Source organism: Netta rufina (assembly GCF_964035555.1).
Source record: "Netta rufina genome assembly, chromosome: Z".
Lineage (NCBI taxonomy): Eukaryota > Metazoa > Chordata > Aves > Anseriformes > Anatidae > Netta > Netta rufina.
Window position 1 is genome coordinate 25,195,126 of NC_140126.1, and position 14,833 is coordinate 25,209,958.

Here is a 14,833-nt window from a genome sequence, read left to right on the forward strand (position 1 = left end):
GTAATATGCAAATCTGTTTTCTGTTCACGGATATCTTTTTGGCCTTAGTATGCTCAAGAATATGAATATTCCTGTAGAATACTATTCTGAATAGATTTTGAAGAGACTCCTGAATGAGATCAGAAACACAGCCTTCCCACTTTCTCTCGTTTCCTCTTTTCTTTGATGAATGTATTTTATTAGAGTGTACAAAGCTTTTTTGTTTTATTTCCTCTTAATTATGTAGCTTGATTACATGGAATGTGTTGAAAGTTAAGCAACTGCTCAGAGGAAATAATTTACTTTACAAATAAATTTTATAAATTTTTTTTTATGGTAGGACGTTATCCAACTGGACATACGAATTTGACAAATGGGCCCCTTCTGTGGTTAAGATATCTTACAAGGTTTGATTTGTTTTTATATGATTATAAAGTTGAAGGAATGAAAATACAGCCTATTTTCCCCTGCCTGTGCATGCATTTGTAAATTGCTTGCCTGTAAAATTTTGTCATATATATCATGTACTAAGCAGTAAGAGTTAACCATCCTAAGAAGATGACTGTAATAAACTATAATTACTTTCAGATAGTGAAATGCAGAAGAAAATTGTTAATTATCACATTGCAAATCTTCTAATGAGAGTAATACAAATGAGAAATACTTTACATATTATACTTAGCTGACTACTTTGCTTTTTGGCTGCTGTAGTAATGGTTAAGACAAACAATTAGTAATAAGATGAGACTGCTAGCATATTTTCAGTCTCTCATAAACAAAGTCTTACAATCTAGCAGCCAGTTAGGGAAAGGACTCTGAAGAAGTCTGGAATGTATAAATGTATTGTTTGCAATGCTGTAGGATTACTAGTTCATGTGCTTTCTCTGTCTGCTAATTCATAAAAAGATGGATCTATTTACTTCATCAGAAGAACAAATAACTACTCTCTTTTCTCTTTTAGGGTACACCTGCGATGCGCCGTTCACTTGTTCCTCAGCTTCGAAGTGGAAAATTTAATGTTCTTTTAACTACTTATGAGTACATAATAAAGGACAAACATATCCTTGCTAAGGTAATAATCACTGTCTTTTAACAGCAGGACTTCTAAGATATGTTTTTTTCTGCTATGCACCACTTGAAGGTTTTTGTTTTATAGGGAAATCCTGAGTTATTTCATCTTTCAGTAAAGTTAAACCACACTTCTCCATTCCTTTGTTTATGCTCGATTTGTCAGTTACATTTTCTCCCTGTATTCACCGGGATTTTTCTGAATATGGTTAGGTTAGTAATTTTTTGCTGTGTGACTTTATCAATACTGTAGACCTGCCTGCCCTTGGAAAAATGCATTTTTTTTCTCCTCTCTGCTTAATATCACTTATTCTAATCTGCAGTGCTATGCTTGCTTTTTTCATTCTGTTTTTGATTTGAAGCTTGCTCTTATTAGATCCTTTCCAGCCATGTCATGCTTTTCCTCAGGTAACTAATTATATGTATCATGATTTTGGTTTCCAGACTCTTCACTGCACGTTGCCCAGTTATTAAAGGCTCAAAACTGTCAATAAGGGTTTCTCCAATCTATGTATTTGAAAGCTTTAGTTGAGTGTCAGGCTGTTTCATGTACACACAGAGCAGACTAAGTTGGTATTCGGCCATGTACAGAAAGCATGGACTTACTGTCCCTTTGCTTTTCATTTTCACTTTGTTTCAATCTATTACTTAACTAGATAGATGAGCTATTTTCTCTCTGATACAAAGGCAGTGCATTTTCTTACCATGATTCTGAACCCAGTTTGAGACTATAGAATTTTCCTTTACCTCTACCTTTAACTTCTCCTCCTTTGCTAAAAGATAGGAGGAACAGCACTGTCATGGAAAATGGCATTGGTTAGCATTTATGAAAGTACCAGAGGAATACAAACTGAGGCCTTCCTAGTCATATGGTTCATATGTTCATACATTCATATGCTTCATTGCTGTTGTTTGCAAGTACAGTTTTTTTGACTGAAAATGCTCATGTCCGTTGTTCAAGGTTCTTGTTACGGTCAGATTTATTTGGAGATTTTGTAGTCTTTTTCCTCCTGCCTAAACCATATTCTGACCTTAAAGAGCCAGTCACCTTAAACTCTTTCCCAGAAATGGGGGAAATTAGCTATTTACTGTTGCAATTCAAGTAAGAATTCATACATCAGTGTTGGGTTTAGCATACCTAGTGTATGTTCCTGTTTTTGCTTCTTTTGAGGCCACTGATGCTTCAATAATGATTGTGTTTTTCTTTTTACCTCATAAGTGAGAATGATAAATGTTGCAGGTTTGAAATATTTTTGGTCTACACATGTTGGAAGGAAATTGACTCTCTGACCTAGCTTTTCCTCTTCTCCTCATTTATTTTTTTCAGATTCGATGGAAATATATGATAGTAGATGAAGGCCATCGAATGAAGAACCATCATTGCAAGCTGACTCAGGTCTTGAACACTCATTATGTGGCCCCTAGGCGAATACTGCTGACTGGGACTCCATTACAGAACAAATTGCCTGAACTGTGGGCTCTTCTCAATTTCCTACTCCCAACTATTTTCAAGAGTTGTAGCACCTTTGAACAGTGGTTCAACGCTCCATTTGCCATGACTGGAGAAAGGGTACTGTGGCAGTTTTTTGGTTTTATTTTTTAACATCAGAAACAAAACACTTTGAAAACAAAATGGAGCTTATACAGAAGCAGTAGTGCTTGAACTCTCTCTGATACTTAGGGAATTAACATTAACTAAAAGCCACCTTTTATAATGCCAGAAAAAAATAATATTGAGTATCTCTTCTTGGCTCTGAGTGAGTTTGATTGTAACATACAAGTAATTACTGCACATACTCACCTTTCATGTGAGACAAGACATTACTTAATATACTGAGTTGTCTTGTAGTGACTTTTATAAACTTCTGTAGGTGGATTTAAATGAGGAAGAAACTATTCTGATCATCCGTCGTCTCCACAAAGTACTCCGACCCTTCTTGCTGAGAAGACTGAAGAAAGAGGTTGAGTCTCAACTACCAGAAAAGGTTTGCAATGAGAGGAGTTGTGGAAGGGCTTTAATACTTTTTCTAAGCGTTAAGTAATGTTTCTTTTTCAGATTTACTTTACAGAAGACTTTACTAGCATGTATTATTACTGTGGTTTGTTTATAACTTCTTGCAAAGAAAGCTTGCACCTGAGAAATTCTGAATACCTAAAGCTTCTGCATTCTCAGGCTTCATCCTTATTCTTACAGCTTTAATTCTAGTTGTAGTTATCCATGGTTTATATAAGGCCTGCTACTTATTTCCGTAGGAATTGGTTTCAAATTGTAAATGAGTTGACCATAGACTGAGAATTAGATTCTGTCCTGTCTATTCCCCTCTTCCTTTCCTACACCTTTCCCCCAGTTGCGTAGAACCTTTTCCTCTCAACTATTTCACAGAAATCCCTAAAGGATTTCTGGACATTATTAAGCAGGCACAATTTAATCCTAAATTAATATTCCAGGAGTTCTGAGTTCTGTGAAGTGGCTTGTTAATATTGCACAAGTTTTTGTTTATTTTTTCAATTCTCAGTATTTAGCGTTGTAACTCAGAAGGTAAAATTCTCTGATTCAAAAGATCATTATCTGTGGGCAATGCCTTACCATGTCTTCCTCTGCAATCTTATATCAACTTTCCCTTTCACCCTTCCCAAAATGACAACAGCAACTAAATTAAAAAAAAAAAAAAGTAAATTTTAAGGTGAGATAGGAAAAATTTGTTTCTAAAGTCTGCTGTGTTAACACCATACTAAAAATAAAATTTTCGTGTGGTGTGTTTTGAGTTGACTACCACTGGCTGAATGAACAAATAACTCTGTACAGATGATCAGTGACAGTAATTAAAGGAAAAGCTTATTTTCAAATTCTTTCTTATCTTTGGAGTATTGTGAACACTTCTGTTGTGAGTTTCTGTTCCTCCAACTGTCAGATGCTCAGTATCCTCTTATGGAATATGTATTTGAGAATGAAATATAAATTGAAAAATTTTAAGTTAGTTTAGAAATACTATTGAAAATGTTAGTTCTATTCTGATTTCTGCCACTTAAAGCCACTGTATTTGATAAATCCATTATTAGGCATTGGGGATGTGGGGGTTAGGAGTTGCATACAGATTGGTACTCAGTGCTCTTCTATGAGTTGATCCTCTTGTCCTTTTGAGATGAAAATAACATGATAATTTTTATTCTGTTTATTAATTATTAGGCACTTTACTCTTTTAATAATCCCTTACAAGATATCTAGCCATTAATCTAGCTTTATTTTGTGATTATTTTTCTTTTGTGTCACTTATTAAAAATGTAGCTAAAATCTGGAAATTGGATAAGATAAAAAATTGGCTAAATTAGGGTATGAAATCCTGTGTTACTGTATTTAAGGATAGTATGCAGTCAAAACTTGCTTTAGTATGGATAGGAAACTAAACTGATTACGGGGATCATACAGTGTTTCATTAATTCCCTGTATTTTTAGTTGATATGGAGAAAATATTTCCACTCGTTTCGGCAAGCATAATGCTAGATAAGCAGTGTAAGGTATACTTAGTCTTACTGGCTAGGTGAACAGTGATGATGTTTTTATTATGCTGTGCAGACATAATACTGTGCACAGGCTATTAAACCTACAGGGTTTTTTAAGCTACATGTTAAATAAACATTAAAATAAAATTCATTAAAAATATTTTTAATCGTTAAAATTACAGAATGAGAAACAAATGTTTGGCAATTCTACAGTTATATTTTTAGAATCCACCTGTCTAATAATTGTGACTCTCATAGAGAAACTTTTGAGATACTTATTGCTGTGCTTGCACTTGAATTGCTGCTCACTGAAATCAAAGGTGCTGTTAGGTTATAGATAAGAGTAATAGTTTTATGTTTTGTGTTTTAGGATGACAAGAACCTGCAGTTAGATCCTGCTAATGTTATTATGTCAGTGTATTTCTGTACTGTTTTTTACACTAGGTGGAATATGTGATCAAATGTGATATGTCAGCTCTTCAGAAGATCCTGTACCGTCACATGCAAGCCAAGGGAATCCTTCTTACAGATGGTTCTGAGAAAGACAAGAAGGTACAAAAGAAAGACTAGATAGAACAAATCGAAAACAATGTATTAAAGTTACATGCTAACTGTATGATTTCTGTTTCATAAAATTAATATGTAAGCTCTTACTACATATACCTCTCATGGGAAATAAAATCTGTATCAGACGTACCTGTTTGAAAAGACTTCAGCTTTTATTCTCTATTCACGTGGAAAAATACTACTTGTATTCACTGTACATAGTATACTATACATTTCTGCAAATAGATGATATTTGAAAAAACAAACAAACCAAACAAACAGCACTTCCCTTGGCTGAGTTTAATCAAATAAGTTATCTGAATAATTGCAACTGTGGCAGCACTGGCTACAGGAGGTTATTCGTCTTATCTTCCAGAACTATTAGTTAAGTATAAACCTTGTTTTGGCTAGCCAGGGTTTTATGCCTGCATTTGTACTTAATTAATCTGTTAATAAAAAAGTTTTTAAAAGAACAGTAGGATTCGAAGTCATATAATTGGATATTAGAATACATATTAATACATTCTGTTTATGCCATCATTAGTCTTGACCCACTTGACCCAATTAATATAGAGGAAACAGGTTGCCATCCATTGGTTTACATGTGTATATAAAATACGCTATAATAAATGTGAAATACATTGAATTCACCATGAGAGTTCATAGATTAAGAGACTGTACAGAACAGCTTGAATGTAGGTTTGTATTCATGCCAGAACCCTAATAGGCCCCATTATGTGCATTTTACTGATATGTTGTGATCGCATACTATCTTTCCAGCATTCTTTTGCAGATGCATTTGTACAGTGGGTGGCATTTGGTATTTTATTTTACCTTGCTTGTTTGATGCAGATTGTTTACTCTGCAGTTGATTATTCAAATTCCAGACAAAGCTGGTACTTACTGTTGGATATTGGCATTGAAATCCATAGTTTGAGTGCTTTGGAAACATTAATTTATGTTATTTTGTTGTATTTTAAATGAAATTTTGTAGTTTGATGTCTGTCCTTTTGTTCTACACATTTTAATTTTGCATCACGGTGTTCTACTTCTTTCATGTTCTGGTCTCTTTCCTTTCATTCTCCATCTTAGAGTCTTCCAATAATGTTCCTGTACATGCTTCTATACTGAGCTTTTTGTTTATTCATTTCAGATTGTCTCTGCAGTTTTCTCAACACCTCCCTCTCCTCCCTTTCACCTTCCTTTTTTTTTTTTTTTTTTTCTTTTCTGTAACTGTTTCATTAGGCTGTGTTATCCATACTACTTGTCACCAGCAGAGGAAGTGCTTATGGAGTGCTCTTGGCTTCAGTTACTAAAGAACTAGCGTTAGTAAAAAAAAAAAAAAAAAAAAAAAAAAAAAAAAAAAAAAGTCCCGTCTTTCTGCAAATCCAGTCTGCACACAGTTCAGATTAGAGAGGATTCATAGAGTTGCAAAGCTCTAGGGAATAATTCTTAGAACAAATACAAACTACATTTTGAAGCAAATTTGAGAGGAATTTCAGAAGAATAAAAGCACGTTTAATATATTGGGAGTGCCTCTTCAGATAAAAAATCCCTGCTCTTTTTGTTATGATTTTAGTTTTAGATTTAGAAGTTATGATTTTATTGTACTTTCCAGGGAAGAGTAGAGTATTAGGAGTATATAATATAATAGAACAGTGTACTTTTTCTGTATTAGCTAATTTTATTTTATTTATATTAGTACATAATTTTACTCTTGAAAATTGCTAAATTGCTTTCACTGAGATTTTTTTTTTTTTCAAATAAATCTGAATAAATTGTTCAGTAAGCTTGGAATATTGTGGCAAATTTGATTGCAGTTTCATAACATCACAGCAAATCAAAATGGAATCTGAAAGTGACTAATGTTTGGCAGTGTTGATGTAATATGATGATACCAAACATGTGTCCAGCAGGTGCAACTGAACTGCAGCTGTACAGCTTAGTACCTAGTAATACTTTAGTGTTTTTCAGAGGGCATTGTGTCTTATGGCTGAATTGAGTATTGTCTGAATTCAGTCCTGCTTCTGAAAAGGATTTGCTATGGAGTAGGTTTTGAAAATACAGTTGGTAAAATATCGGGATGTCTCATGTAATGTGCTTACCTAGCCTTTTCACTATGTCTTGCCTTGAATTTTGACTTGTCTTGGAAAGAGAATCACATTGTGATTCTCTTTAACCTTATAAGGTTAAAGGTAGAAGAGGAGACACTGTAGAACTGAAAAGCATCCAGCTAGTACTATTTTCTGCTAGGAGGGTTCAGACCCAAAGTAATTCACATGGTTTCAAGCAGTAAGCAGGACAGAAGATGTGCTGCTTCTTACTGTGAATATGAGACAGAATGCATTTTGCAAATTATTTCCAGGTCTTCCTTTTACATTTTGAAGTATCTTTATGATAGGTGAAATTATACAGCAAGGTAACTAGCTTATAGTTTTTGTTGATTTTTTTTTTTTTTCTGAAAATGATTTGGTGTTTGGGTTAGAGGTAGAGGTATTTTTATACCTGAGTCTAAAAATATCTTTTTAAAAACTAGGAAATTAGATTAATCACTTGATTTGCCTTGTTTATCCCCATAGGGAAAAGGTGGTGCAAAAACTCTAATGAACACTATCATGCAACTGAGAAAGATATGCAATCACCCATATATGTTTCAACACATTGAGGTAAGATTGCCAGGTTTGATTTTGAGAGTTGTTTTTATTCAGATGGCTAGTATAACAGAAAACTTCTGTTGGAGCTTCTGTGCGTGGGAGGGAGCAACTCTATCCATGTTGTTTGTGCTGGAGTTCGTTGTATTTAGAAAAAAATGGATGAACCACCAGCTTTTTATTGGCAATCTAAAGTCCAGTCTTAAAGTATTTAGTCTTTTGGTGGTGCTGTTTTAAAATGTGACTTTTTATTTGAATTCAAGACATTCCAGAGCAACTTAACATCTACTTAGACTTAATTTACAACATAGAGATACTAGTTCAAAATGCAAATGGTAGGATCTTTAAAACTAGCAGACTGCTGATCTCTTACCGTGTTTGCCAAAATTGTCCTATTTCCACCTTTTTTTTTTTAGTATAGCGTCTACTATACTAGTAGAGCTATACTAGTATATAGCATCTCTCGGTAGGACCCAAACTACATAAATTTGTTTATGTATATATAGAAAGTGTCATAAATATCTGATGTGGAGCTACGTTTGTATCTAAATGAACAAGTACCTATGATGTTGTAGTTTTTACTGTTTGTTCTTCTGGATACTGATTTATGAAATTGAGTAATTTGAAAATCGCTCTTCCGGTAATTACTATAAATTATAAACATTCTACTGTATCTGTAATCTGGTAAGATATATGCTGACAGAAATTACTCCTGCAGACCATGAATTTCAAATAATAGCAGTACAGGAAAACATTAAGCAGAGGACTAGTGCTACAGGGTGTATTCTAAGAGTGTGACCATAATGGAAGTGAAACACCAACATACGTGTATTTAATTTAATTGAAATAAGGATGCTTAATTTTGGTTTCTGATGGAGTCTGTAATAATCTGTTCAATGTTTTTAACTCTGCAGGAGTCCTTTGCTGAACATTTAGGCTACTCAAATGGTGTCATCAATGGGTAACTCTCTTCTTTTTCCTTCTTTTTCATATATGATGTACTGGAACCACTACGTCACATCCTTGTTCTAGAAGATACATGCTAACAAATTTAAGTGGTTTCTAAATTAAATCAGTCATAGAAATACTGTTATTAAGAAGACTCCTAATCAACATAAAGCTATCTCTATAGTATTCCCTCCCTCCGCAAGAGGATGTTCTCGCTTGAAGAGTTATTTCCTCTCTGAATTAGCAATTAAACATTTTTATTGGTTTTCAGTGGTAATGAGGATTTTTCCTTTGAGTAATGCTGGATCTGTGCTCTGTCACTAATTTCTGAACAAGAAAGTTGTTTCTCTGACTAATGTCAAGGTGTCTTGTATCATAAAGAGAAGCATTCACCTTAAACAGATAATGGTAATAGGAACTGAAGATGAATAGGAACCTAAAGACTGTCTTTAACATCAGACAGGATCCTTCTCTTCCATGAAATTCCATTTCTTGGAGTTGGATTATACATGTCAGAAATATTTCTGGTTTTATAGAAAGTGTATTTTGTATTGTGTCAAGGGCCTTTTTAATACTAATCTATACATCCAGGAGGATCTGTCTAGAAGTTCTTACATGCTTGACTGGATGTCTAAATAGTTGTACAGCTACTTTGTCCCTTTTCTTATATAAGGCCAGCTACAACTCTCCTGTCATTCTGCTAATCCAGGCTAAAAAGTAGACTTTGAAAGATGAATGTCCAAACATTTACTGTATGCCACAGAGTAAAACTGAAAGCTTTCCAAAGTCTTTGTGCTGCTTCTGAACTATTGTGTTTCTCATGTGTCATCTGATTACACCTATCTGCACAACTGAGACCTCTCCTGTGCAAAATTCTTTTATGATGGATTTCACATGTGCCAACTTGTATCATTTGTTCATACTGAAGCATAACTAAAGTTTAGTGGTGAAAAATAATTCATATTAAATTTAATTTGTACAATTCTCAGTATACTATTTTTAAGTAGTATTATTTACTATATAAGCTATTACTATATTAGTAAATATTATTTACTATATATACTATTATTACTACCCCTTATACTATTATTAGTAAATATTATTATTTATTATACTAAATGGGAAATAGGATTTCAAATTTGGGGTATCAGCCTCTGAAGGATGAAAAGGAGTAGATGTTTTGTTTTGTGTATGTTGAGCATACTCACTGTGTTAGTCTGTATACACACTTTGTCAGACACAAGTGTAAAAATTCTAGCTCAGAAGCAATTGTACAAAGAAAAAAATAGAGAATTAAGACTACTGGGAAGATAAGTGTCACCCATTGTCCTTCTTGTGGAGACAGAAGATTGCTGGATTAGGTTAGCATTGGCTAAGCAGATGACTGTTCTGAGGATTGCTTCCATCATTCTTTTAACCACATCCACATTTTACTGTTTTATTCCATGTCTACTGTGTCCATTGGAGGGCTGAGTCTCACTTGTCTATGCACATGGTAATGCAGAGCTTTTGAAATTTCAGAAAATAATTCAGAGTTAGCAGGATAATGTGGTATTTTCTCATTCTGAACAAAAGCAAAATTATGTTATTCCTAAACTGAATTCAAATACATATCATTCTGAATTCTTCATAAAAACATTTCCCTTTAGCATTCCATCTCTCAAAGCTCCAGAGTGTTCTTAGCTCTTGACCTGCATGAAAAGGAAATTCCCTTTACTTAGTTAAAGATTCCCAGTAGAAATTAGTTGGTATCAGGATGTGCTCAGTGTAATGGTCAAGTGTTTAATATTATGAAGAATGCTCATAGGTAGGTGGCTTGCTTATCAGAGGCAAATGACAGCCTTGTGATGTATGCAAATGGCTTAGCATTTTCTCAGTAGTATGGACTTCAGTTTATGAAGAAACTTAAGGAGAATTCTTATCACATTATATTTTATGTCTGTATATAGGAAGGCAGAGGAGGCACAGGACGCATATCTAAGGCAAAGTATACCAGTACTAGAAGTGTTATGCAAGGATTTTATGACCCTCTATCCCTTTCAGGAGAACAGTCAGAGAAGATTGTAAACTGACATCTTCCCTTCTCCTTATTTTGAAACTACATGGATACCATCTGAAATTTATTGGAATGACTCTTCAGAGATACCATGTAGGATTTTCTCCTCTTCCATGTTCTTTTTGCCTCGTTCTTTTATCTCTTTACCATCTTCATTCAAAATTAAAGTAGCACTTCTTTCATTAGTTATTCAAAAGGAAAGAGACTGATTTTCTTGGCACTTCTTCATCCAACTGTCTGTAGATGGTTGCCTTTAAAGGAAAGGTGTGTATCTTCCACCTGACCTCGTTCTTATTCATACTGTAATGACACTTCTTGTATTGATTTCTTCACTAGTTCAGCAGACCACTTGGTTCCTAAACAGTTTTGTCTTTTGCTGAGTGCATACCTGTGTATGCAAATCAGAATGCTGCATATCTTGTGGACTTGAGTATATAGTTACTAATGATAAGTCATATTTCTAGAGTACAGAGTCAAGATTAGAAAAAAACTTTTGTGAAATTTATTTTCATGAAGTATATCACTGTCATGATGATTTAGTTGTCCTCTTGACTTACTCATTTTCTTAGTTATGGCTTGCATTTAGGCAATAAGAGCATGTTTTGCAATTCGTAGTATAGAAGAGAAAAAAGCAGTTAAAGCTACTAAACATCATGCAAGTCTGTTAAGGGTGCATGTTTGAAGTGTCAGACTTCTCCCATTATCTGTGTATATATATTCCAGTTTGGAATGCATTGATTCCATGCACATAGTAGTTAAGTGGGAAGGGAGTTGTTTCCAACATACACCTGATGAGTGCAACTTGTAGGTGCCAAAAATGCCAAATGAAAGCAAAAATAGCAGGTGAATATCTTAACCGATACAAGACTTACCTTGCTGAGAAAAAATTTTTGGTTTTTGCAACTGAATTCTGTTTTCACTATTTATCATAAAAGTAGATGTTCCACATGGTTGAAGGTCCACAAAGTTTATATAACTAAAGAAAAAATTCTTGTTTCCTTTCCAAACAAAAATTCATGTAGGTGCTTATTTTTATTTTAATCAATGTAAACAATTTGAAAGAGAAAAGTGCTACTAGTCTTGTTTATCTTAAGTGAATGTCTCTGTTAAACTCCGACATGTTAATGACTAAAATTTGTCTAATTGCAGGCTCATTCTGGCATTTACTGTGCTTTTTCTCTTTAACAGAGCTGAACTTTATCGGGCCTCAGGGAAGTTTGAGCTACTTGATCGTATTCTACCAAAGTTACGAGCTACTAACCATCGAGTGCTTCTTTTCTGTCAAATGACATCACTCATGACCATTATGGAAGACTACTTCGCCTTTCGAAATTTCCTTTACCTGCGTCTCGATGGTGAGCTGAATGAAAACAGAGAATAAAGAAGTTAGGAGCTGGCATGCTTGATTAGTTTGGGTCATGGGACACCTGGGTTCTCTTCCTAGTATGCCAGTGGTGTCATGTAACTATACAAAAGTGCAAGCAGGTTCAAAAACGATTCAACAAATCCATGAAGGGAATCTGCAAGGGTATTTGTCATGAAGATATGGCTACAGACCACTAAGCTACACTACACTAGAATTCTCCCTCTTACAGCGAAGATACTGAGCAGGGTGTTACTTTGCTTCTCTCAGTAGAACTGATCTTAAATATTTCTGTCTCCTTGTCTTTTTGACTGTTTTTTTGTTTGTTTGTTTGTTTGCTTGTTTTTCATCTGTTTAACCTGCAAGCCATTAGACTGAGGGATTGTTCTGAAGAATGCTTGGGTCTGTTCCTGGCATGCAGATTTGTGGAGATCAGCAGTCCAAGGTCCCAATCAGTTGTCACTGCCTAAGTTGCCTGAAAATATTCTCATGATGAGAGGTGTTAATGCCAATGTTCTGGCTAGATTCGAGTGAAATTAATTGATTGGTGCCTATTTAGAGTACCATTGTCATTCTACACAGGGTAGTAGAATTTGAATTTCAGGTAAAGTGGTACCTATAGATTTCTCTCTGAATTTCAGAGGAAGGTCAGCAGCCTCAATTATATCTCAACATGTGGATAAGCTTTATTACCTGTAAATGCAAAAAGCATTTAGAAACATAATGGAGGAATATCAAAAAGAAAATAACTAAGAACTGCAAGTCCTGTCTGAAACTTTAACCTATTTGAAAGAAGTTTCAATTTTGGCCTTCTTCCATGTTTTTGGTCTGTCTCACACTGACCTTCTTAAACATTAATTACTTTTTACTTAATGTATTTATCTCACAAACTATAGTATTATACAGAACCAACAGCATTTATCAGAATTCCCTTTTTAATAGAAAAGGAATTATATAAGAAAAATATGAAAAACAGCCTGAGTAAAATGAGAGTTTAAGGTCTTTTGACTGTTCTTGTTACAGCATTTTAAGTTGGCTCTTTGCTTTAGGCTTCACTTGGCAGAAAAATTATTGCTGGAAGTATTCTAGTCCTTTTCAAACATGACTAAGCATAAACTTCAAAAACTGTTATCTTCAAATGTAAATCAGGGTTATAAAACTAAACTTAAAAATAAAAAAAAATAATTAAAAAAAAAAAACTAAAAATCAGGGTAATGAATCTAAGACACAAATGAACTTTCTTGGAGCATCACAGAATGTCTTTGTCAAAACTGGCTGAAGTATATGGTAACATGCTAACAAAACCTTCATTGCATCTCTGACCTGAAGATGGTCTGATGCTTCCATTTAAGACAGCTGAATTATAATACATTTAAAATGTTACATGTTACCATACATGATGTGTTTTAACGTGGAGTCTTTCAAATGCTAGAACGTCAATAGCAATACGCAGTTTCTTTTTCTAAGGTTTTGCAGGTAATTAATTAAATTGAATGAGATGAACACTTCTGTCATCTTTTCCAGTTTTATACCTTCCATACTGGAAACTAGCATATATACATAGATTCTATTTTCTTGGTGTTTTGTCACATAATGTGTTTTCTACCCATCATGTACTTCTTAAAGAAATGGATTTCTGTGGGCCAGCGTTTCCACTGTGAGACTGTAGTGGATTCTGCCATGATGGAGTTAACTTTCCTCAGAACAGCCCATGTAGTGCTGTGTTTTTCATTTGTGGCTAGGCAGTGTTGATAACACACCAGCATTTTGGCTGCTGCTGAGGGGTGCTTGCACAGTGTCAAGGCTTTCTCTCCAAACTGCCCCTCCCACCCAGCAGGCTGGGGAGTGAGCAGGATATGGGGAGGGGACAGAGCCTGGACAGCTGACCCAAACTGACGAAAGGGATATTGTGCCATGTGACATAATGCTCAGCCATAAAAGCTGAGGGAAAGGAGACGGTTGCAGGGACATTTGTGGTTATGGTGTTAGTCTTCCCAAGCAACTGCTGTGTGTACTGAGTCCTGCTTTCCAGGAAGTGGCTGGACATCTGCTTGCTGATGGGAAGTAGCGATTAAATTCCTCTTTTTGCTTTGCTTCTGTGCACGGCTCTTGCTTTTAGTAAACTGCCTTTATCACAACCCATGACCTTTACCATCTTATTTTCTTTCTGTGTCATGTTGAGGAAGGGGATTAAGAGAGCAACTGGGTGGAGGTCTGAAAGTCAGCCAAGGTCAATCCCCCCTCAGTAACAGAAGACCTTCATCTTCTGTGTTACACTTGTATTTATACCTGATTCAAGAAAGCAGACTCTCTTTGGTTTTCAGCTATAGACAGAAGTTTAAAAAAATATAAAGCAACTGTTGGACCAGGCTGAGATGATTCATGTATAGTTTTGTCAAAACACGTGAAAATTCATTCAGTTTCCAGATTTGCACAGTTCTTGGTTTTTGCTTAGAATTTCATCTAGGTTTTTACCATGATTGAATTCCTTTCTGTCTCTCCCTCACCCATGGTAAACCATTATGCTCAAGATACGACATATTAAGAATTTTCAATCGTTTCATATTAGTGATGACTCTTAAGGCAAACAGTGATATTTTCATAAGTCTCTGTATAAACAACTTTTAAAAATACTTAGATGCTGTTGTGGCCAGAACATATTAATCAAAACTGCAGCTCTATTGTGGTTGTGTATAACATCTTTAATTGTAATTTACATGA

The 14,833-nt window shown here is 34.8% G+C and overlaps 1 protein-coding gene across 4 annotated transcripts in view; it reads left to right on the forward strand.

Moving 5' to 3' along the window:
- Window positions 1-14,833, forward strand: part of SMARCA2 (SWI/SNF related BAF chromatin remodeling complex subunit ATPase 2) — a 120,211-nt gene that overhangs the window by 56,038 nt on the left and 49,340 nt on the right. For all 4 annotated transcript variants that reach the window (XM_084305369.1, XM_084305371.1, XM_084305370.1 and 1 more), the window contains 8 exons: window positions 320-386; window positions 941-1,051; window positions 2,375-2,617; window positions 2,919-3,032; window positions 4,993-5,100; window positions 7,674-7,760; window positions 8,660-8,706; window positions 11,938-12,104. In XM_084305369.1, the coding sequence (XP_084161495.1) occupies window positions 320-386; window positions 941-1,051; window positions 2,375-2,617; window positions 2,919-3,032; window positions 4,993-5,100; window positions 7,674-7,760; window positions 8,660-8,706; window positions 11,938-12,104 (944 nt within the window). The remainder of the gene's footprint in view (window positions 1-319; window positions 387-940; window positions 1,052-2,374; window positions 2,618-2,918; window positions 3,033-4,992; window positions 5,101-7,673; window positions 7,761-8,659; window positions 8,707-11,937; window positions 12,105-14,833) is intronic.